The sequence below is a fragment of the Zootoca vivipara genome, chromosome 2 (assembly GCF_965207765.1).
Source record: "Zootoca vivipara chromosome 2, rZooViv2.hap1.1, whole genome shotgun sequence".
In the NCBI taxonomy this organism is placed as follows: Eukaryota; Metazoa; Chordata; class Lepidosauria; order Squamata; family Lacertidae; genus Zootoca; species Zootoca vivipara.
The window spans coordinates 18163572-18186410 of NC_142584.1; the positions used below are offsets into that span (position 1 = coordinate 18163572).

The window sequence follows — 22839 nt, forward strand, 5'->3', positions numbered from 1 at the left end:
CTTGGATTCAAACAGAAATCAAGCATTGCACTCTCTCTGGCTTTCCGGCCTGCTGCTTCCAGCTTCCAGCTCTAAACAAGGGTCTTTGTCTTTCTAACTACCAGACAGTTTAAGGGAGGGGGGCCACCAATTTGTTTTCTGGCGCAAAGCCACACCCTTTGTTCCCTTAATGGAACCATTTGCTGGATCCAGGAACTAGAAGGATCTCTGCGTAACAGCCCACTCCACCCCAAACAGATACACCATCTGTTTCCAAAACATGCAACAGAAGACGCTATTGAAACCACAAGCAATTGCACTGAGGATTTAGTCATAAATAAAATCAGCTCACACGGTAACATCAGCGCAGCATATATCAGAGAGAGCAAATTTACTGCCCATACATGACTTGCGGTTGGGTGTGCAAGAGGGATAATCAATTAGGCAGATGGAACAACTGAGGGACTTGAAGGAAGCGATTCAAAAACCTCAATTACCCTGATTTTGACACTTTCCCTGTAGGGACCCAGATCTGTTATAATAGGGGTGGCCAGTGGGGTGCCTTACAGGGGTTTTTGGACTACAGCTCCCATCATCCCTTGCTTTTGGCTATTTTGGCAAAGGCTGATGGGAGTTGGGAGTCCGCCATACTCGGTGGGCACCAAATTTGTTTCAAAAAGTATTATATCCAGGACTGTTTTTCAGCTTGATCTCAGTAGAGCTCAGCTCCTGACCTCTCAGGTGGGCACCATTGCCATTCTAAGAGAACAAGAGAGAAGTTCATGGTGAGCTCCAGCACCTCTTTTTCTAGAAAAACAACACTGCATATATACATATTCACACTTTACATTCTTAATTAATGATTAACATACCTTATATATACACAAACAAAAGTACTGTGTGAGCTGCCCTGGTGAAAGATTTTGAGGTGCAGTTGTGACATAATGCTATATCAAACCATGACTCAGTGCAAATGCAAGAGGTTTCCTCCCTCGGACAAACCATAAGCTTGTCCAACCAAGAATGTGTTGGAAATCCTTGGAAACTACCACCCAAGTCTGGGGCAAGTACTCTGGTGAGAAAACCCCAGCAGAGTTCCAACATGGCAAAACAAGGAGCAAAGAAAAGTGTGGAAATATAAGCTGCAAAACCTTTAAAACGTGCCCTTTCCAGTGAGTTCCAAAATGTCCCCTTTAATAGTTATTTCCAAAGTATCCCACTTTCCTAGCGTGTTTGATAAGTTATAAAATGGTTTACTTACAAAACTCTTCAAAGGTCAGTCATGTGCTTTTCCATACAGCAGTAAGAAAAGATGCACAGGCTTTAAAACGTAGCTTACTTTCCAAAACTATTGGTATAGTTGCTAGTCTGAAAAAGGCTGGTAAAAGCCAGGCAGCTGGAGGGAGCCAGTCCAGAGCTGCTCACACACCAAATTCACATGCAGATGTGAGCAGAAATGAAATAGACTAAGCTTGGCAGGACAGCTGACTCTACTGTATTAACCCCTTATTGTATTAATTAGACTCAAGCATGCTAGTTATTAGAGGCTGGCTACCCTACAGAATGAACCTTGCTTATTAACTTGTGGTTTGTCTGGAGGAACACACCAGGGACTCAGCTATACAGTGGTACCTCGGAAGTCGAACAGAATCTGTTCCGGAAGTCCTTTCTACTCACAAAATGTTCAGAAACCAAGGCACAGCTTCCAATTGGCTGCAGAAAGCTCTTTCAGCCAATCGTAAGCCTCGGAAGTCGTGTTGGACGTTCAGGTTCCAAAAGAACATTAAAAAACCGGAACACTCACTTCCGGGTTTGCGGCATTCAGGAGCCAAAACGTTCGACTCGCAAGGCGTTTGGGATCTAAGGTACAATTGTACAGTCACAAATGAAAGGTTTTAAGTGTGTTCTAAGTGCAATATACAATATGATACCAGATGGCGATGGCGAGCCTTATGGAGAACTCAATGCATTTTTCAAAACGCTTTAAAGAAAAGCATATTCAGAACAGTTTTTATATGTGTCTAGATTCCACTCAGAGGTTCAAACAACATGCTAAGCCAAACCTTGTAGTTTAGCTCAGAGCAGCACGTTAGCAGGGCTGGACAGCAGAAAAAGCCGCCACAATGTTCTCCTTGGGAAGTTGCATGCTTGTGCTTTTGCACTAAGCCATGTTTTGGCTTAGTGTTATGTGTGACCTGGGCCTGACCGTTGCCAGGATTAACAGTGCAACCCTACAGCGCGGTCCTATATATGTCTCCTTAAGACCCACTGAGTTTAGGACTGCACCATAAAGAACTTGGGCACTACATAGCTTGGAGCCCGAAGACCGAGCTCCATTCACAAACTCAGTTTACATGAGCAAATCTAGTCCAACATCCTGTGTCCCACAGTGCCAATCAGGTATTTCCAAGAAGCCCCCAAGCAGCACATGAAGGCAACCCTCTTCTGCCGTTGCTCCTCAGGAACTGCCATTCACAGTTCTAAGCTGCTTCTAAACACGGAGGTTCTATTATTTATCATGCATAATAGCCATTGATACGTTTATGAATTTGCCTAATCCCCTTTTAAAGCGGTTCAGCACCTCACCTCTTTTTGTTTGTTCCAATCTACCGGGAATCAAAACCATCATGCCTAGCAGATGGCATGCAAATAAATCAGTGATTTTATTTTTAAAAAAAAAGATAAGGAAAGAGAAAAAGGGAGGCCATTGATATCTTAAGGAAAAAATGAGAACAGCCTTTACCAAAGGTGTCGTGGGCTTTGAAGAAACTCGATCTCAGGACGAAAGAGAGAAACGTGCTAAGAGGAAGGCACGCTTGGCAAATCCACACTGTGATCAACTCCCGCCTGGAAACCTATGTCCCCACTGTGGAGGGATGTGTGGATCCAGAATTGGCCTCCACAATCACTTACGGACCCATTGTTAAAACCGTGTTTATGGAAGACAATCTTACTCGGCTACGAGTGATCGCCAAAGAAGAAGAATATATATAACAAATTGATGATGATGATGATGATATAATAATAATAATAATAATAATAATAATAATAATAATAATAATAATAATAATAATAATAATAAATGTTTTCGCGGCACATTGCCATGGAAATGCCGTTTACTCGGTTTTGGGGAACCCCAAACGACTGTTGTGCCTTTAACAAAGAAGGCCGTCTCGGCTTCGCTTGGGCGTCTCTATGACAAACCGGAAGTGGCATCATGGACTTCTTCCTTCCCCCCCGGAAGTGATTCAGCTTTCTTTCGCGTCTTCGAGATGGACGTCGGAGAGAGGCAGGAGCCGTCGTAACTTTCGGGAATGGTGAGGCATTGTCGGGGCAACCTTTCCTAGAACCTTGGAGGTGGGCGACAGTTAAGCGGGGGAAACATTTGCCACAGACAGCTAAGGTCGAAAACGGCAGGCCTGGGGTGGAAAGCGCATGCGCGGCAGCGGACGAGGAGGGAGGGTGGAGGCGCTGCGCAGGCGCGCGACGCCTGCGTTTCTCCCCTCGCGTCGGGTTCGAGCGAGATTCAGGGCGAAACCCTTGCAAGCTTTTGCCCACGCTTCCCCCTTCCCGCCGATTAAAAAAGTGCGTTGCCACACGTGCGGAATTTCCCGGACACAAGCAGAAATAGCTCAGAAACGACCAGTTTCTCCGAGATTTTGGAAAGCTCAGGAACTTTTGTGTCCGGATTTTCACCTTTTGAAAAATGGCAACCGTATAATGATTTAATTAACTGTCCATGACCTGAGTGGAGCTTTGAATTTTGGTCTCCCTGGAGCAAATTTGTCACACTACCTGCTACACCACAGAATAAGAGTTGGAAGGGACCACACGGGTCATCTAGTCCAACCTCCTGCAATGCAGGAATCTTTTGCCCAATGTGGGTCTCGAACCCACAACCCTGAGATTAAGAGCCCCAACTGAGCTGTCCCAGTTGTAAACTATACAACCACTTTAAAACTTAGTCGAAACAAAATAATAAAAATCCTTCCAGTAGCACCTTAGAGACCAACTAAGTTTGCCATTGGTATGAGCTTTCGTGTGCATGCACGCTTCTTCAGATACAGGGAAATGTGTGCATGCAAACGAAAGCTCATACCAATGACAAGCTTAGTTGGTCTCTAAGGTGCTACTGGAAGGAATTTTTTTATTTTGTTTTGACTACGTCAGACCAACACGGCTACTACCTGTAAGTAGAACTTTAAAACTTAGTTGCTATATTTCAAAAAGTGAAAATCCAGGCACAAAAGTTGTTGAGCGCTTTTTATTTTTAAAAGGAATTTGCCAAAATCTACACTTTTGGCACGGGCTGCCATATGTCCGGATTTTCCTGGAGATTTCAGTGATTTCCGCCTGGGCAATGTTTCTGACAGCCATCTGTCTGGGAAATTCCAGACGTATGGCAGCTCTTATAAATGTTTGGGCATAAACTGAGTAAATGTCTAGCAGGTACCAGCCACAGATATAGCCTTTTGGGGGGGTAAAGAGTGGGTGGTTGCTGTGCAGCTCCAGGTGGCCTGGACTGAAACTATCGTAGTTCTCTGGTGCTAGTTTAGTTGCAGGAGCCCCCAGGCTCAGTTCCCAGTTAAAGGGGTCAGGCAGGGGATGTAAAAAGCAACATCAAAAAGAAAGTTATGCTGGATCAGACCAAAGGCCTCCCTAGTCTCAGCCTCTGGTTTGCCCCAACAGCCAGCCTGTTTTTAGAATTCTAGAAGGTAGTGCTGGGAGACAACTGCTCTGCTCCACGGCCTTTGCCCTTAGTTATGTGGCTGCTAGATTTTGCACCAGTTGAAGCTTCCAAGTTGTCTTCAAGGGCAAGCCCCACATAGAGCATGTTGAATAACCACCCTTTTGTGTGTCCTGAACGTTCCAGCGTTCAGCTTCCTTGGATGGCCCCAAATGTTACTATTAACATTGTGACAATAGATTTATGGAAGCCATTGCCATGGAAGGTATTCTCTGTCTAATACTAAAAAGAGTCGCTGAGGACATTTTCTTAGAAGCAAGTTTCTCGGATGATACATTTCCAGGTAAATGTATTTAGGAATACACAAACAAAGGGTTCTTGTGGAGCACAACCAAACTCAGGTTGATTTATGAATGCCTGGGGCTGCCAGGTTATGGGTGAATCAATAGACAAATCTGTGAATGAATTGGGGGGGGGCCGACCTTATTGCTTATCCTTTGCAGCATCCAGTACTGGCCACATGGTTAAGATTAGTCCAGAATGGTATTAAATCAGAGTAATAATGCAGCCAGTGATTCTGTTCCTTTTTTTATATATCACAGACGTGTTGTATTCCAGACTGATGGCGTCGGGCACAGCGAGCCGTTCTGAAGACGAAGAGTCTCTGGCAGGGCAAAAAAGGAGCTCCTCACAGGTGTCGGGTGCCATTCCAAAACGGCGCAGTTCTTCCAGGTACCATGCTGGGTTGGGTTGGAGAGGCAACATTGGGCAGTGGTTTTCAACCAATGTTCCGTGGTACCCTGGGGTGCCTTGAATGATAATCAGGGGTGCTGCGGGCAACATTGTCCCTCCCTCTTTCATTCCCTCCCTCCCTCTGGTGTCTCTGCCTCCCAAAGGCTTGCACAGCTGTTTGTTGCAGCAGCCCTGGCTACTAGCTCCCTGGGCGAATGGTGCTTCTGGGTCTGGCCAGGGGGTGCTGGTTGCCAGGAGCTGGGGTGGACTCAGAGTAAGCAAGCAAGTGGGCAAGGGAGCCCAATCCGCCAGTCCTTGCTGTTGGGAATGGACGGACAAGTGGGAGCCTGGGCAGGCAGGCAGGCAGGCACCGTGCTGGCCTTTCTTGCGCTTACAGTGTGCAAGGCCTGCCTGGGAGTTGAGTGCCCAGCTCCAAAGGGGAGTCTTTCCACCATGCATGACTGGCGGTGCCCGCTGCTGCCATTGCTGCTTCCCAAAGTAAGGTGCTGGCCTCACATTCACCTTTGGCCAGTCTCCCATCAGGCCGCTAAGGCTAGTGGCATCCTCTTCCCAGGCCCATGGGGCAGCGTGAGAAGGCACCTCTCTTTGGGGCGGAGTGGGTGGGTCAGAGATCAGCGACAGCAGCAGCTACTCAGAGACTCCCAAGGAGAGGGGAGAGAAGGCTGAGGGAACATTGCACAAGGGGGTATGTTCGAAAAAGGGCGAGAGGATGCAGCTCTGCAGGCAAGGGGTGACATTACTGGGCTCCTGAGCCCCACAGGGGTGCCGCAGAAAGAATGTAGTTGGTCAAGGGAGCCATGGACTCAAAAAGGTTGGAAACCTCTGAGTTAGGGAAAAGGAGGACACCTGGTGCCTGAGCTTGGAGACTGGAGCAGCTGAGTAGCATAGAGATAATTGTGGGTTGGCGATGGTTCTCCCCCTGAAAACCAGGTGCTAAAGGGTCGATAAATAGTCTGGCTCCTTTTTTGCCTTGGGGTTTCCACTGTTCTGAAGACAACTGGGAAATTCACATTTGGGGTCATAGCATAAAACCCTAAAAGCTCTTAATTAGATGGAGGAACCCAAAACAATGTGACTACAATCCTCTTCACATATGACTCACATGAAGGGGCAACATGGCTCTAATGGAGCTGTGCATTTTACCCTATTCCTGAAGTTAAGCAGCTTCTCCTGGCCCCGTATCTGTGGGTTTTTTTTAAAATAGTTGTTTTTATTAAAGTATTTTCATAGTTAACAAGGGTGCATACAACGTCTTTGTTTTCAATTCATCGAGTCCTTTCTACAGGTCAGTACATTTGGTGTGATACTGCTGTTATAGACATTGTGAGGTTGCGGGGGTGAGAAAGAAGTGGGCATGATATTTTTCATTCTTTTGCTTAGTGCATGTGCAGAGTTTTTTGTCTCAGCATTGTGAGGATAGATTCTTTTATCTGTTTGTTTGATTTTGTTGGCAGTGTGGGAGCTTGGAGAGACGGTAGCATTATTGGGTGCATTTAGTTGCTTGCAGTGAGTTTTCTTTGTGTAGGAGAGGGGTTGTTGTCTCAAGTTAGCTGTATCAATTTGTATGCTATGGGGGGGAGGCTATGTTGTTTTGTTTTGTTGATCTGTGATATGATGAAGGGGGGGACATACTGAGGTATAGGGATCCTCTCTTGCTGGTCCCTGTGCTAGTTTCAGTTTGGTGGTTAGCTTTTCTAGTCTGGCCCCGTGTCTGTTGAGGGACGGCTTCTGAAGTGGAGAGCCTTTTCTAGCCGTGGACAGTTTAGAACCCTGACTTCCAAATCACACAGGGAGCTTCCACAGGTGGAAAAGGTTCTCTCCTCCACTCTGTAAGTTACGGCTCAGCATAGGAGAAGCTAGGAGGAGCAGTGCCGCCCTGCAGCCCCTCTGTATCCGCCTTATTCGCAAAGGGCTCATATAAATACAGTAACTGCAAGTGTGGTCCTGGTGGGTTCAGAACCAAATATGCTCCATTCAGAGTTGTAACCTGGCACCTTATTCATTTCCCCTTTTACCATTTTTGTTTGATTTCTTACCTGTCTTTCGCACAATACAATATTAAAGTCAGTATAAAACAAATACAGGCAAAGGAGTGGATTGCTCCCTGCTGCAAGGCCCATTTCCTGGGGGCTGGGGCCCAGACTCGCCTCAAACAGCTAAAAAAGGCTCCTGGGAGGCTGGAGGGACATTGCTGGAACAACTCTTGGCTAAAATGTTTTATAACGTTTTAAACGGTTCTAATTTCTGTTCCTCTGTTTTGTTTTCGTTGGGTTGGTTAATGTTTACTTGGGGTTGACGGTTATTTTAATTTGGGTATAACTGTAAACTTTATTATTATTATTATTATTATTACTACTACTACTATTGCAATTAGTATTATTAGTTTCTACTGATTCATTGGTTTATTTATAGCCTGTATAAGATATTCTGCTTTTTTATGTTTAATGTTTTATTAGGTTTTTATATATGCTGTAAGCCGCCCTGAGTGGCTGGGGAAATCCAGCCAAATGGGCGGGATATAAATCATCTCCTTCTTCTTCTCTTTCTTCTTCTTCTTCTTCTTCTTCTTCTTCTTCTTCTTCTTCTTCTTCTTCTTCTTCTTCTTCTTCTTCTTCTTCTTCTTCTTCTTCTTCACTGGACCTGTAAACAAATTCCGTTAAGTGGGGAAACCCCCTAATCATTCAGAATCCCTTTGTGGACTTCAGCCTTCAGGAAGTTCCATTGACAACCCATATTCATACTGTCTGTAGCAGTGCTGATTAGGCCATTGGTGAAGGTAACTTGCTGCAATATAACATGGAATTTCCTCATTCTAGGTTCATCAAGCGGAAGAAGTTTGATGATGAACTGGTAGAGAGCAGCCTTGCCAAATCATCTAGCCGGGCCAAGGGCCCCAGCGGGGTGGAGCCAGGGCGCTGCTCTGGGAGTGAACCCTCTTCCAGTGAGAAGAAGAAGGTGAGTTGGGTGACATATACCTCCCTCGATAAGAACCACCATAGCAGATAATGTGGCCCCATTATTCAAATTTGATGCTTTTGAAACCCTTGCAAGCGTTTTCATCTCAGTGCTGTCCTGTGCTGTTGCAGGTGCCCCTTAAATAACCTTGCGATGCAATTTGTCAGCGGCCACGGCTCTCTGCTACATTTTGGCTTCGTTGTGTTGCTGTGCCTGTTGCAGTATGTATGCCAACTTCTGCTTCCGCAGGTGTCCAAATCCGTCTCTGCACCTGTCACTCCAAGCCCAGCTCCAAACCCCAGCCTCACCAAGCGGATGAAGAAGAGCAAGCAGCCCTTGCAGGTCACCAAGGATTTGGGCCGCTGGAAACCCACTGATGATTTGTTGCTGATCAACGCTGTGCTTCAGGTAGTAGAATGGGGTTAAGACATATAGATAGAGGCAGATAGAGGGATGCCAGGTGTTCTTAAAATCAAGATCCACAGTGGATCAGGAACAGTATTTGATTTCAAGAAGCTCTTAGTGACTGAATTGAGGTTCCCAGCCAGCCTTCCATGTGCAGATGTTTAAGTAATGACATCCCAGGTGCCCTGTTGCCATATTGGCTTGGGTACTTTCCTGGGGCCTTGCATTCCCAAATTTTCTGGGGAGCTGCTGCCAGTTTGTGTAGACAGTGTTGAGCTAGATGGACCATATAAGGCAGCTTCATATATATATTCTCATGTGTTCTAATTCCATGCATTTTCAACATTGCTCAGTAATTACCTTTTTATTTATTTATTGAATTTATATACCGCCCTTTTAAATCTCCATCTTACCCAAAAGGGTTCTTAATGAATCATCCCTCTAAGGCAGTGATGGCCAAACTCGGCCCTCCAGCTGTTTTTTTGGGACTACAGTTCCCATCATCCCTGACCACTGGTCCTGTTAGCTAGGGATGATGGGAGTTGTAGTCCAAAACCAGCTGGAGGGCCGAGTTTGGCCATCACTGCTCTAGGGAATAGACAGGGTGAAACAGAACAATCAAGTGCTTTGTGACCCCCGACAGCCTCACTCCTATCCCTTTTAAATTTATCTTAGTAGTTTGTAATGCCAATAAAGGTATTTTTATTTTATTGTACTGCCCTATACCTGGAGGTCTCAGGGCGGTTCACAGAAAAGATCACACTATATAAAAACAAGATGAGAACAATAACCCTCTTACTTCATCCTCCAGTGTGTTCTGTTTGAGCACAAAGCAGTTGAAGCCAATGGGGTTCCCTTGTGCCTTTTTCTAAATAGTCTGCTTGCCCTATGCTGGAGCATGGTTGTCCACAGAGAGTTGGGCATCTCTGTGTGAGCGACTGTGATTCGGATGGTCAGGCTTCGCAGACGTCTGTTACATGCAAGGAAGAGTCATTATTCCCAAGAGTAATTTCTCTCTCTCTCTTTCTCTCTGAAGACCAATGACTTGACCTCTGTGCACCTGGGAGTGAAGTTCAGCTGCCGTTTTAATCTTCGGGAGATCCAGGAGAGGTGGTACGCTCTGCTCTATGACCCCGTGATTTCCAAGTAAGTTTTCTCCTCCACAGAGTCATGCTTCTCAGAGTGGGAGGCATGGGGATTGATCCTATTAAAGGGGTGTCTTGTCTTTCAAGGACAAAGTGCTTCCTTTTCTGTCTGGCATCTATGGACCATCTCCATTTGAAGACTAGGACTAGATCAGCTTGTGATGGGAGGGAAGACAATCCGTTATACTGGTGGAGGAACATGGTTTCCACCTAGCTCCGAAAGTTTTCATAAATGCTCTTACTTGGAAGTAATTATTTTTTTTAAATGAACGGTACTTGCCTTTCATGTTCGTTTTCGGAATGGAAGGATCTGTGTATTGGCTAGGAAGTTCCTTTATTTTCCTTTCCTCTTCGTTCTTCAGCCCTACAGAGTAGGAGGAAGGGTGCAATGTTCTCGATTTAGTCCACTTTAAAAATAAAATAAAATCAGGCTTCTTGATGAGATGGCACTGAAAGATGGAATCTCAGCGCTGTTTGTTTCCAAACAGCTGCTGAGAGCAGAGCTGATTTCCCTGGGAAGCGCTTGTTCTCTGCTTCCTCAGTGCATGAATGTGAATTGCCTCTTTGGCATATCCAAACCTCACCTAAGAAGGCAATTTTGCTTGTGTTTCTGGGGTTAAGGCATTTATGAGGCTTATTGGAAGTTTTAAGAACCTTGACACATGCGTTTAACCCTAATAAAAGTGGGTTTTGATTGCACAAATGAGACTCCCTATGGGTCCATCTTGGCACTTGTGAGGATAGAAAACCAACTACACACACACCTTTGTTTTTCCTTTTTAAAAAATAGTTATATATTTTCTTGGGTGAATGCCGCTGGTTGCTGTTTGGTGTGGGGCGACTGATTTCTTTTTCATTCTCTTTCCCCCTTCCTCCAATAGGCTGTCATGCCAGGCCATGCGGCAGCTGCATCCGGAAGCCATAGCCTCTATGCAGAGTAAAGTGCTCTTCAGCAAAGCAGAGGAGCAGCTACTAAGCAAAGTAGGATCGGTAAGGATCAAGATTGGGCTACTTCAACCGTAGCCCTGGTTAACTCAGGACAGGGTTCAGAGTAGCTATTTTTCTCCCTGATGTTTTTTGGTAGAGTTTTGCCATGCCCTGTATAGCAAGCGACTTGCTTGATATAATAGCTACCCTGGCATTTACCAACCTTTTCTTCTTTATGCTTGTAAATATTGTGTGTGTGTGTGTGTGTGTGTGTGTGTGTGTGTGTGTGTGTTTGTGTCATTGTAATATCTTGTATACTAATAGCACACTCTGTTTCTAAGTGTTGTCCTTTTGTACCCAAAATGACACCACTTCCTCATGAAAAAGGGTTATCAACAGGTTTGGGGGAAACCCTGAGGTTTGCAGAAGTGGTCGTAATCATTAGAAAAAGGAGCCCGAAGAGAGGGAGATAACCAGAAGCGAGGGCACAGAATGCCCTGTCTCTGTAACTGGGGTGGGGGATGCGACAAAAAGACCAAGGGACGAAGGATAATGGAACAGAGTTTCCCAAAGGCTTTCCCAAGCTAAGCTTGAAGCCTGAACATAAGCAGTCCACATAGCAAGAATTTCTTGAAGGCCTCCCTTATATCATTTTGAGATGATGGAATGGCTTCACAAAGTTTGTGGCCTGTAAATTTCATTCTCGTCTTTCTTGAAAACTTGACAGTTCTCTCTCTCTCTCTCTCTCTCTCTCTCTCTCTCTCTCTCTCTCTCTCTCTCTCTCTCTCTCTCTCCTCTCTCTCCTCTCTCCCCTCTCCCCTCTCCCTTTCTCTCTTTTATTAAATTTTCTGTTCTACAATTTTAAAGTACTCATTTTTACATCCTTAAAATATCAGTGACTTCCCTTCTTCTCTTGCCACGGTTCATTACATTTTGCATATCATAAATCCCTGCATATTTTACAAAAACTATATCATTCAGTATTTCATAAAAACTATACCATTCAGTATTTCATTATGACATCCATCAAAACTTATTTACACTGTTGAATTTACAGTGGGACCTCTACTTACGAATTTAATCCGTTCTGAATGCACACTCGTAGGTCAAAAACTTCGTAAGTCGAGTTTCCCATAGGACAAGCAGTTTCCCATAGCAATGCATTGGAAGCAGAAAAATTCGTAAGTTGAGGAAAGCGCATCTAAAAACTCGTAAGTCGAGGAAACCGCATCTAGCCGCGAACGGGTTTTCCGTTTGGGTGTCGAAAAAATGGTAAGCGCGCGGCCACTTTTTCCGCTCATAAGTCGTAAACGTCGGATGTCGAGTAGCTCGTAAGTCGAGGTCCCACCGTATCTTAATGCTGCCATCATTTTCAGCTGTACACAGTTAGTTCCCATATATTCAATAAACGTTTTCCAATCTTCTCTAAACATATGTTCTTTTTGTTCTCTTATTCTATATGTAAAGTCTGCAAGCTTTACGGTTGCAAGCTTGACAGTTGACTTTTAACTTGATGGGCTTAACTAGAGTTAAAAATCTCTTCTTCATGGAAAATTAATGTGAGGAGCAACCTTTCCAGTGGTTCTTTTCTTCCTGCTTGAGCCTTCTTTCTCATACTCCTAGACCAGCCAACCCACCCTGGACACCTTCCAGGACCTCCTGCACAAGCACCCCGAGGTTTTCTACCCCTCCCGCACTGCCAAGGTCCTACAGACGCATTGGCAACTCATGAAGCAGTACTACCTCTTGGATGATCAAACAGGTATGGCCAGCTAATCTGTTGCCAGGTAAAGTCTGGAACCTGCTGCTTGTGCCAGGATTCTGAACCATCCTTTGCCCTCTCTGGTCTCTTCCAGTGCAGCCACTGCCCAAAGGGGACCAGGTGCTCAACTTCTCCGATGCCGAAGACATGATAGATGACAGCAAACTAAAGTAAGTGAAAGGGGTGGGGCTAAGGCCAGCTGCATTCCCTCTGTTTATTAGAAAAACTCAGCCATCAGTATTCCTGGCCTAACTTTGTCTGGAGAAACTTTGGTTCCAGCCTGGACATATGTTAGGCTAAGGGTTACTTCAACTCACATCCAGTCCACACTTGAATAGGAATCTATCTTCATTTTTAAATTTATAACGTGAAGACAATTTGAATAGCAGCAGCTAGACTGGTGACTGGGAGTGGCCACCAAGATCATATAACACCAGTCCTGAAAGACCTACATTGGCTTCCAGTACATTTCCAAGGACAATTCAAAGTGTTGGCGCTGACCTTTAAAGCCCTAGATAGCCTCAGCCCAGTATACCTAAAGGAGTGAGGTCCAGCTCCGAGGGCCTTCTGGTAGTTTCCTCCCTGCGAGAAGTGAGATTACAGGGAACCAGGCAGAGGGCCTTTTCGGTAGTGGTGCCTGCCCTGTGGAACGCCCTCCCATCAAATGCCAAGGAAATAAACAACTATCTGACTTTTAGAAGACATCTGAAGGCAGCCCTGTTTAGGGAAGCTTTTGATGTTTGATAATGTTTTTAATATTCTGTTGGGAGACGCCCAGAGTGGCTGGGAAACCCAACCAGATGGGCGGGGTATAAATAATAAATTATTATTACAGCAAACAACTTGTAAATGCAGATGATCAGGTAGGAGGGGGTTGGATCTGCCTGAGATAAAATTGTTGGCCCTTGAGGCTGCAACACAAAGTGACCGAGAAGAAGGCCAGAGAGAGGTTTTTTCCTCTAAACGAGTTGGTCTAAACCGGATTAGGTAGATGTTCAACGTGGGAGCAATTAATTGATGCATGCTAACTGATCCTAAGGCTTGATCAGATTGACACTGGGAAAACCAAAGCATTTCTAGATAGGGAGACTAGGCGGCAATAACATATAACATGGTGCCCAGTTGGCACACATCATCCTTAAACTTTAAAATCCGAGACAAGTCGCTGCTGCTGTCATTGTCCAGATGAGGACGCCGTGTGACTTAATGCCTGAAGCCACCCATTTGAGAGAGCAGATATGGGGCCTTTCAGACCTAGGGTAATTAATGAGTGGAGTCCATGGTGAGCTTTGTTTCTCCTAATTTTTCATCCAGCAGTCCGGCTCCTGCCGTGCTGCAGTTTTGAGCATTACTGTGGTTCTCTCAACATGCGCATGGCTGAGCCCTAATCCAGCCAACATGGGCTAGTGTTTTTTGAGATTATATATACATATTATCTGTGGCTCAGGCACTGGAATTGAGTGATCAGTTACCAATTCAAGATCTAACACCTCTCTCTCTCCTTCCCTCCCTCCCTCCTCTCCTGTAGGGATGTCCGAGACGAGGTGTTGGAGCATGGTGAGTTGGGTGCTGTTTGTTGCAAGAGGTGGAGCAAAAATAACACTCTTCAAATGGCTCTGTCTCCATAAAACTCTGAGAGACTCTGGCTGGTGTATCCCTGTGAGCCAGCTCTTGGGCGAAACTGAGAAAAAACTCCGATCTGTAAAATCTGAATCACTTGTAATATACAGTGGTACCTCTGGTTAAGAACTTAATTCATTCCGGAAGTCTGTTCTTAACCTGAAACTGTTCTTAACCTGAAGCACCACTTTAGCTAATGGGGCCTCACGCTGCTGCCATGCCCCCGGATTTCTGTTCTCATCCTGAAGCAAAGTTCTTAATCTGAGGTACTATTTCTGGTTTAGCGGAGTTTGTAACCTGAAGCATGTGTAACTTGAAGCGTTTGAAACCCGAGGTACCACAGTATGTTAAAATCCCTATTGGGAAGCTATCGGCAGGTAGCAGAACTCGGCTTCACGTATTCTATATGTCAGGGAACCGCCCCTTTATTGTGGGTGCCAGCACTCTCAACATGGGTTGAGGAATGGATGCTTGCAGAGAGAGGAGCTAAGCTTTCTCTCTCCCTGCCCCCCCTTAGTATTGTCCTAATGGTCACAGGCTGGATCTACACTCGTGGTTTAAAAAACGCATTATTAACACGTGACGCCAGAGGGCGCTGCAGAGCAGCGAGCCGCCAGCAAAGGGAAACTGCATTAAGCGTTATAGAATGTTAAATTTAAAAACGTTTAGAAGAACAATGTAGATCCAACCCTAGACAGAAGCGAGCTTTACCTGCAGTGGAATAATTTATCCAGCCCCAAGACCACTTCTCTCTCTTTCTCTTTCTCCTTGTTTCTCATGATTATTTATTTAAAGTTACTTTTGTTTTTCTTTCAAAAATCCATTCATCACGCTTGGGGCCTTTCTCCACACAGAACTGACGGTGGCAGACCGGAGACAGAAGCGTGAAATCCGTCAACTGGAGCAAGAGCTCCACAAGTGGCAGGTGCTGGTGGACAGCATAACAGGTGAGAGAAGAGTCACACTATGTCTCTTCTCGTGGGTGAGAAATCCCAACTCCTAGTGATGCAGTGCCTATTCCCCCGGGACTTCCAGCTAACATTAGGCAAGCGCGTTTGTTTATTGCTTTTGACGTCTGCTAAGAGCAGCTTTGTGGAGGCAACCCTATCCAGACAACGTAATGTTATTATGTGCGTTTGTTTTTGTTACGCCTTTTTTTTGGCCTCCATTTTCATAGTTTTATTTATATAGCGCTTTATTCTAATAAACCTCAACACAGTTTACAATTTTGTATTCTATAATAATAATATCGCCTACTTTTTTAAAAGTCTGCTGTTACTGCTATTTTTGAATGAATATTTCATAGAGGGTGGTTTTTTATTCAGTAATGTATAGATTTTCATTGAATAAACGTGGAACGCCCTCCCATCAGATGTCAAGGATATAAACTTCTATCTGACTTTTAGAAGACATCTGAAGGCAGCCCTGTACAGGGAGGTTTTTTAGTGTTTGATATTTCATATTTATAGAGGACTTTCTACATTTCTTTTTCTACTGCCCCATTTATGAGCCAATAAGATCTAAGCTCCTCCTCTTGATCCCGCCCACCATTATATCTAAGGAAGACTGTTTGAAATTGCTTCTTGTGGACGCAAATCCCCTAATTTCACGTGGGGTGGCAATCTTCATAGTGCGGGCTCTGAAACTCAGGGCTACCCTGACAGGGTAGTGTGTCCTAGACCTGGACCTGTTTTAATTCTCTCTTATTTCATTTTTAACTGAATGTGCCCAGCTTATTTTGGGCTATTTTATGCTTTACATATATCTGCATATTAGATTTTTGGTGCTGGCACCTAAATCTTTGCATTATTGTCTTAGGGTAATTTAAATGTTATTACACCAGCAATATCACCTTGAATTATGCTTTGTTGCTTGCCTCTGGCATTTTGTATTGTTTTTATTTTGCTATGGCTGTATGCTAACGCAATAAAGGTTTGAATTTGAGTTGAATATTTCATATTTTGTTGGAAGCTTTCCAGAGTGGCTGGCAAATAACAACAACAACTACTACTGCTGCTGCTGCTACTACTAAATAAAGGGCTCTTTTGGGGAGAGCAACTAAGTGAGTGTCCTGGAGACACAACCCACCTTTCGTGGCCCAGCATGCTTTGGTTACCCCTGCCTTCCAAAGGCCATGCCTGTCTAATCCCTCCTTTTCTTTCTCCCAGGAATGAGTTCCCCTGATTTTGATAACCAGACATTGGCTGTGCTGCGTGGAAGAATGGTGCGTTATCTCATGCGCTCCCGGGAGGTGAGTCCAGTCTATCATTTGGCTGCTTAAATTGAGACAGTGCAGAGCTTTTTCATGGTAGGATTGCATCAGAGAGAGCAAGTTGCATATACAGTGGTACCTCGCAGGACGAATGCCCTGCAAGACGAATTTTTTGCAAGACGAATGCGTCTTGAGATCGGATGGTGACTCGCAAGACAAATGAATTTTGCGAAAAATTCATCTTGCGAATCGTGGTTTCCCATAGGAATGCATTGAAATTTAATCATTGCGTTCCTATAGGCAAAAAAAAAGAAATTTCAATGCATTCCTATGGGAAACCGCGATTCGCAAGACGAATTTTTCGCAAAACGAATTGACTCGCGGAACGAATTCGTCTTGCGAGGCACCACTGTAGTTCTGTCAGCAACAGAACTAACAGTAACAGAACATCGGTGTCTGGCACAAATTTTAAAACGTGTGTGTGTATATTTGCAGCCTCTACAGAATTCCCAACTATATTTCTAAGCCAAAAAATAACAGCTGTAAGGTTGTTTGTGTGTGTATTTACATTCAAGAGTTGGAGAACTCTCCCTTTTCCCAAACAGGAAGTATCTTCAGTATGCTTATACTTCTAAGGAGCTCTATTTTCCTCTTCTGCAAAAGACACAACAGTAGAATCCACCCACTTGCTATGGCGCAACTTTATCTGTAATGTGGAATCTGGAATCGGCCTCCCAAGAGATTGCAGGCTTTTGCTAACAGCAGCTTCAATATCTGTGTCAGAATGCAATGTGCAAATTCAGCTAGTTGAAGCCAAATAAGAAAACACAATGAGCCAGATTCAGTTAATGAGTCGTGCTAGCAGAAGCCCACACAGGGACTTTGGCTAGCGCCATGGGGCTTCCACTGCTCACCCCAAAATTGGTTCTCAGGAGTTCAGGAGAGAGAACCCCCATAACGGCACGCAAAGGGAGGAGAGGGGATTGTTCTGTTAGGCAAGGTAAAATGCTTGTGCTGATGGAACGATTGCCATAGCCATGTTGATTTGGCTAATTAGTTTTGATGGCTGTAGATTGCAATTTCCTCTGAGCAAAACGCTGGTCCCCTTGACACACGGTGAATGTTTCTGTTTGTTTCCTCTTCCAGATCACGCTTGGCAGAGCCACCAAAGACAATCAGATTGATGTGGATCTAGCGCTCGAGGGGCCAGCCTGGAAAATATCCCGCAAGCAAGGTGCTTGAGATTGGGCTACTGCCTTTGAGTTGCTCGGGGAGAAGGACTTAGTAGGACAAGGGGTGTGAAATTGTGGTAGGATGGGAAAGGGAAGGCAGCCCTTTGAGTGCCCGCATAGGGCTGATAAGTTACGCCTCAGTGTTTAGTTTCTCTCCATGGTTCCTGATGTGAGTGCCATGTGATATCAAGGTGCCTTTGGTATTTTGCTGTGTCAGAAATTGCAGGCGAGGTAGTTGCTGTTTCTTGCCCTAAATCAGGAATTGGTAACTAATGGCCACATGAGGACTTTGACGACATTGGATGGAATTCTGTAGACTTTTAAACTATACCTGAAGGAGCATCTCCACTCCCATCGTTCAGCTCAGACACTGAGGTCCAGCTCCGAGGGTCTTCTGGCGGTTCCCTCCCTGCGAGAAGCAAAGTTACAGGGAACCAGGCAGAGGGCCTTCTCGGTGGTGGCACCCGCCCTGTGGAACACCTTCCCATCAGATGTCAATGAAATAAACAACTATCTTGACTTTTAGAAGACATTTGAAGGCACCCCTGTTTATGGAAGTTTTTAATATTTGATGTTTTGTCGTGTTTTAAATATTCTGTTGGGAGCCGTCCAGAGTGGCTGGGGAAACCTGGCCAGATGGGCAGGGTATAAATAATAAATTATTATTATAGCAAACAACTTGTGAATGCAGATGATCAGGTAGAAGGGGGTTGGATCTGGCTGAGATTAAATTGCTGGCCCTTGAGGCTGCAACACAAAGTGACTAACAATGCTAATAATAATAATAATAATAATAATAATAATAATAATAATAATAATAATAATAATAATAATATATATTGGTGTTTAAAAAGGCACAATTAGGAAAGTCCAAGTCTGGTGACATTTCCCTGTTCGCACATTTTAAAATAGCCTTGGAAAAATTGGCTGGAGCTTCTCACTTTTGAGAGCCAAAATTTCAAATAAGGATATAGCAGATGCAGGGCCTCGAACCAGCTACAAAACACACAGTATCAAGGCATTCTCTGCAAGCAGTTGTGGCCAATTTTCTTCCTTCTGCTTGGAAAATCTAACTTCTCATTTCTCCATGCGTGCACACACAGGTGTCATCAAACTGAAGAACAATGGCGACTTTTTCCTGGCAAACGAAGGCCGGCGGCCCATTTATGTGGATGGGCGCCCAGTGCTTTGTGGCAGCAAATGGAAGCTCAGCAACAACTCAGTGGTGGAGGTGAGCTGTTGGAGGTGGGCAGGGCAGAAGGCTGTGCTGCTTTGTGGTGAAAGGTTTCACAGTTTTCTTGGTCGTTTGTTCCATAACAAGATGATGCCAGTATCCAGAGCAGCTGAACCCAGCCCTAAATCCATGGGATGCTAGACTCCTTTGCATGCATCCAGCTGTTGTGAATTTTGATTCCGCACAGAACCAGCAAACATAATAAATAAGAAGCGCTGAGATACAGTTTCTTCAGCTTCTGTCAGCCAAGAGCCTAGTGCTAGCTGGAAGGTAGACAACTTCCTTGAAGTCTGTTTATTATCTACCCAGAGAACCTCCGGTTTGGGAAGACATAGTTTCTTGCAGCAGCCAGTTTGGCCTCTCAGTGAGGTGGGAAAGTGGCTAAGCTATAAAACAGAGCTTTCCAAAGTGTGTTGTCGGCTGCTAGAAAAACTGAATTACTTGTGTTGTGAAATGTTGCATGTCTAAAAAGTGTGTCACCGACATGACAAGTTTGGAAAGCTCTCCTGTGAAAGATGCAGCGCTTTCACTTCTTCCCCACCCAGTCTGACTGCCTTTCTCTTTCCCCCTAGATTGCTAGCTTGCGCTTTGTCTTCCTCATCAACCAAGACCTGATTGCGCTTATTAAGGCAGAGGCTGCCAAAATCGCCCAGCCCTGAGGCTTGAATCAAACCCAAAGCTCCAGTGGACCTGTGTGTGGCTGCCCGCCCCTGCCCCGGACTCCTTTCGCCAGCAGGGACCACTATGCTTTATGATGAAGATGCAGCTCCATAGAGCCTGCCCTCCCCTAGGCTAGGACTGAAACTTCTTGGGGGCCTTTTCCTATGCAGCTGAGGACAACGGCGAGCTCTGCTTCATCAGTCAGCGGATCTATGTAAAAGAAAGGTATGAGCCAGGCCTTAAACCGGCACCCTCTTTGGGTGTTCTTGGCCGTGTGAGGCATTTGCTGGCTAGGGTTGTGCGGCTGTTGCGCTCGATTCTCTTTGGGACAGAGTGATGAAAACCAGATTAAGGGCTGGGGGAGTAAGTGTCAAACGAGCTAATAAATAGTTGCAAATCTCACTACTCTCTGTCGTGCTGGTGGCCTGCTTCTTTGTACACAACCATCTTTTCAGCTCTTGCCAAATAGATTCTCACGTTTGGGGCGAGGGAGGAACATGCTTTGAAGCAGTCATGCAATGATTGAGGTTCGTCAGTTGATACTCTGCTCTTTCTACATTATTCTGCAGCAGTAGTGATTAATGTTTTGCCTTGCCTGTCTCTCTCTGCAGTGTAGTCTAGAGTTTAATTTTCATAAAGTTTTTAAAGGAAGAGTGGAATAGCTGGTTTGCCTAACTATGTTTGGTAACATAAGATTCTGAAGGGTGCTGTGACAGTTGTCAAGAATGATTTCTAACTGTTTAAAAAGCAGTGGCAAAATCAGATCACGCCTAGTGTTTATAATGTGGGCTATAGTTTTGCTACCTGCTGCTTTTACTGAAGCTTCCAGTGTGGTGTTTAGAGTTGACTTTGGTCTGATGCTGCCAATCTTTTGGTAAACATCCTTTGGGTACCAGTTGTGCTAGTTACGTTTTGTTGTTTTGTGTAGCTTCTGCAGACAGAATTAGGGGCTCCTCTTGAGATGTGCAAGATGCGGTTCTTTCAGTATTGTAGAAGAGTCGGTGCATGGTGTGAATGTCTTTTGAACTATGAGGGTTTAATATTAGACCTGGGCGGTGTCAGGTTTTCAGCACTGCAATCTGGTGATAACACTGCAATGAGGCAGTTTCACCCTGGTGCCAGGATGTTCCCAGTGCTGGGGGCAGAGAGAGTTTCTCTCCCTAGCATGCGGAGTGAACAGGCTGCCTGACCCCTGTTTCTTGCCGGAGCTTCCTTGTGCTGCTCAGCTGCGGGGCGCAAAGGCTCCTGCCCCCAGCTGAATGAGCGCCGATGCCTTTCTGGCTTGTGTGCAAGGCATCAGGGCTCGCTCAGCTGGGAGTGGGAGCAGTTTAATGGGGCCCCCACTCTGGCTCACATGGTGGGAGGCTTCTTTAAACTGCTCCACTGAGGAGCATGCAGCTGCCTGTGCCTCTGTGGAGCAGTTCAAAGACGACAAGGAAGGAACAAGTTGTATCGGCCCAAGCGATGCAGCCAGCGCCTCCTGCTGTGGTATGATGGGCAGAGCACAATGGCGGCTTGACCCGACAGTAATAATTATTACAGTCGTACCTTGGAAGTCCATTCAACAGCCAATCAGAAGCCGTGTCGGGCGTTCAGGTTCCAAAGAACGTTCGCAAAGCGGAACACTCACTTCTGGGTTTGCAGTGTTCGGGAGCCAAAACTTCCGAGTACCAAGGCGCTCAGGATCCAAGGTATGACTGTATTTATACCCCGTCCATCTGGCTCGGTTTCCCCAGCCACTTTGGGCAGCTGGTGGAACTGCCGCTGCTATCGATTCCCTCTGCGACCAGCGGCCTGATGTTGAAATCAGCACTGGTGGCATAGAGCCTCGGGAGCGCCGTGGTTTCACCCACAATATACCACCGTGGAGCCGCCGTTGTGCTCTACCCCTGGGTGATGTATCAATACATCGGACAGGCCTAGTTAACATGCTACTGTTCAGTTAATCTCATTCACTAGGGGACCCCCACTCATCCCTCCCTCCGCATTGAGGACAATAAACCCCCAAGGAAGAGTAATTAGCTAGTAAACCATGAATGAGGTCAGAGTCCAAAACGTACCTTTATTTTATAAAACGAGCTCCCACTTTAGCCCAGCCCCAGTACTGCAGAGGGCTAGGAAAATCCTCTGCCCTCCCACCAGAGGAACAGCATGCACAGTGGGATTCACACTCTTATCTCCCCCGCCATCCCATGGCTAACAATCAAAGTGCCAGAAGGAAGAAGAGAAGCTAAAACTGGGGTGGGTGTATATATATATATATATAGTTGCATATTTCAAGCATCTGAGTTTGAAATGGATGTATTTCCCCGATCCAGACAGGATAGGTCCCGCTTCTGTGTCTGCTTATGCTCCAGCCTTCTGCAGAGAATTCCTAAGCTTGCGTTCCAGTTCTTTCCTCCCGTCCCTGTGTTGATAGCTGCTGCAGCCCCGTTAAAATGCTGTATCGGGGCTTTTCGACTCCCCCCCCCCATGTTTCCAACAGCAGACTCACAGGCCCGTGCCTTCCTCCTCTGGCCAGCAGGGGGCGCTGCACACAGACCCATCATCCCCGGCACCAATCAGCACCATTTCGAGGCTTGAGGAATCGCAGGCTTGAGTCCTGGAAGTTTTGGTTTCCGTGAGGCCCGTAGGGTCCATGGGGGAGCAAGCTCGAGAAAGGGAGCTCACTCTTTGGAGCTGGCTTGGCAGCTGTGCGTTGCTTCCTTGGTCCTTGGATCCGTGCCCCGCCGGTGAAACAGGCACCGTCTCGGAGTCCTTGCCCGGTCCCCGTGCCCAGTACATGCCGGGCCAAGGTGAGCTCTGTCCGGCCGGTGGTGCCCACATCCACTGTACCCTGCCACAGGCACCGTTAGGGCAGGGGGCCGGTGGGACGCTGTGGGGGCAGAAGGCGGGCGGGAGTCCTGTGTCTACTCGGAGAGGACTTAGCAGAGGCGTGGCAGGAGCAGCATCCGCATGAGGAAAGGGTGCGTAGGCAGAAGGGTCGGCCCGCGAGTGCGTCGGCGTCTGGGAGAGAAGGAAGAGCTGCACGGCCTGGCGAAGGGAGTGCAGGCCTTCGCGCATTTGCTGAACCTGCCCGGAGAGCTCGGCCACCTGGGAAGCAAGGCAAGGAGAAACTGGGTGAGTATTAGCAGCCTCTGTTTGCTTATACTTTACTCTTGGGCGCAGTAGCAATTTAGAAGTGGGGTAGGGCTTGGGCCATACAAGTTGTACCTTGGAAGTCGAACAGAATCCGTTCCGGAAGCCTTCCAAAGCGCGGCTTCTGATT

At 46.0% G+C, this 22839-nt stretch overlaps 2 protein-coding genes across 5 annotated transcripts in view; one reads left to right on the forward strand and one right to left on the reverse strand.

Moving 5' to 3' along the window:
* Nucleotides 1-3224: 3224 nt before the first annotated feature.
* MCRS1 (microspherule protein 1) lies at nucleotides 3225-19976 on the forward strand. Of its 4 annotated transcripts, none has more exons than XM_035103887.3 (14): nucleotides 3225-3296; nucleotides 5269-5398; nucleotides 8236-8374; nucleotides 8624-8782; nucleotides 9816-9925; nucleotides 10806-10914; nucleotides 12475-12613; nucleotides 12708-12783; nucleotides 14142-14170; nucleotides 15088-15180; nucleotides 16402-16484; nucleotides 17592-17679; nucleotides 18781-18908; nucleotides 19484-19976. In XM_035103887.3, exons 2-14 carry the CDS (start codon nucleotides 5289-5291, stop codon nucleotides 19568-19570), a joined length of 1350 nt encoding a protein of 449 aa, XP_034959778.1. In that variant the 5' UTR covers nucleotides 3225-3296; nucleotides 5269-5288; the 3' UTR covers nucleotides 19571-19976. The 4 variants fall into 4 exon arrangements, with proteins under 4 accessions (XP_034959778.1, XP_034959781.1, XP_034959780.1 ...); XM_035103890.3 differs by having other exon boundaries at nucleotides 5285-5398; XM_035103889.3 differs by lacking the exon at nucleotides 3225-3296 and adding an exon at nucleotides 4853-5009 and having other exon boundaries at nucleotides 5285-5398.
* A 2085-nt stretch (nucleotides 19977-22061) lies between these two features.
* The window catches only part of KCNH3 (potassium voltage-gated channel subfamily H member 3), a 31848-nt gene continuing 31070 nt past the window's right edge, over nucleotides 22062-22839 (reverse strand). The window contains exon 14 of the mRNA XM_035103891.3: nucleotides 22062-22664. Coding sequence (XP_034959782.2) covers nucleotides 22062-22664 — 603 coding nt within the window. The remainder of the gene's footprint in view (nucleotides 22665-22839) is intronic.

Excerpts from the sequence above, each read along its gene's own strand:
- MCRS1 (XM_035103888.3), top strand. The coding sequence starts at position 4,910 with ATGGAAGCCATTGCCATGGAAGGTATTCTCTGTCTAATACTAAAAAGA. Across the intron at positions 8,375-8,623 it reads CTTCCAGTGAGAAGAAGAAG|GTGTCCAAATCCGTCTCTGC; the intron begins GTGAGTTGGGTG and ends CTGCTTCCGCAG. Across the intron at positions 10,915-12,474 it reads TACTAAGCAAAGTAGGATCG|ACCAGCCAACCCACCCTGGA; the intron begins GTAAGGATCAAG and ends TCATACTCCTAG.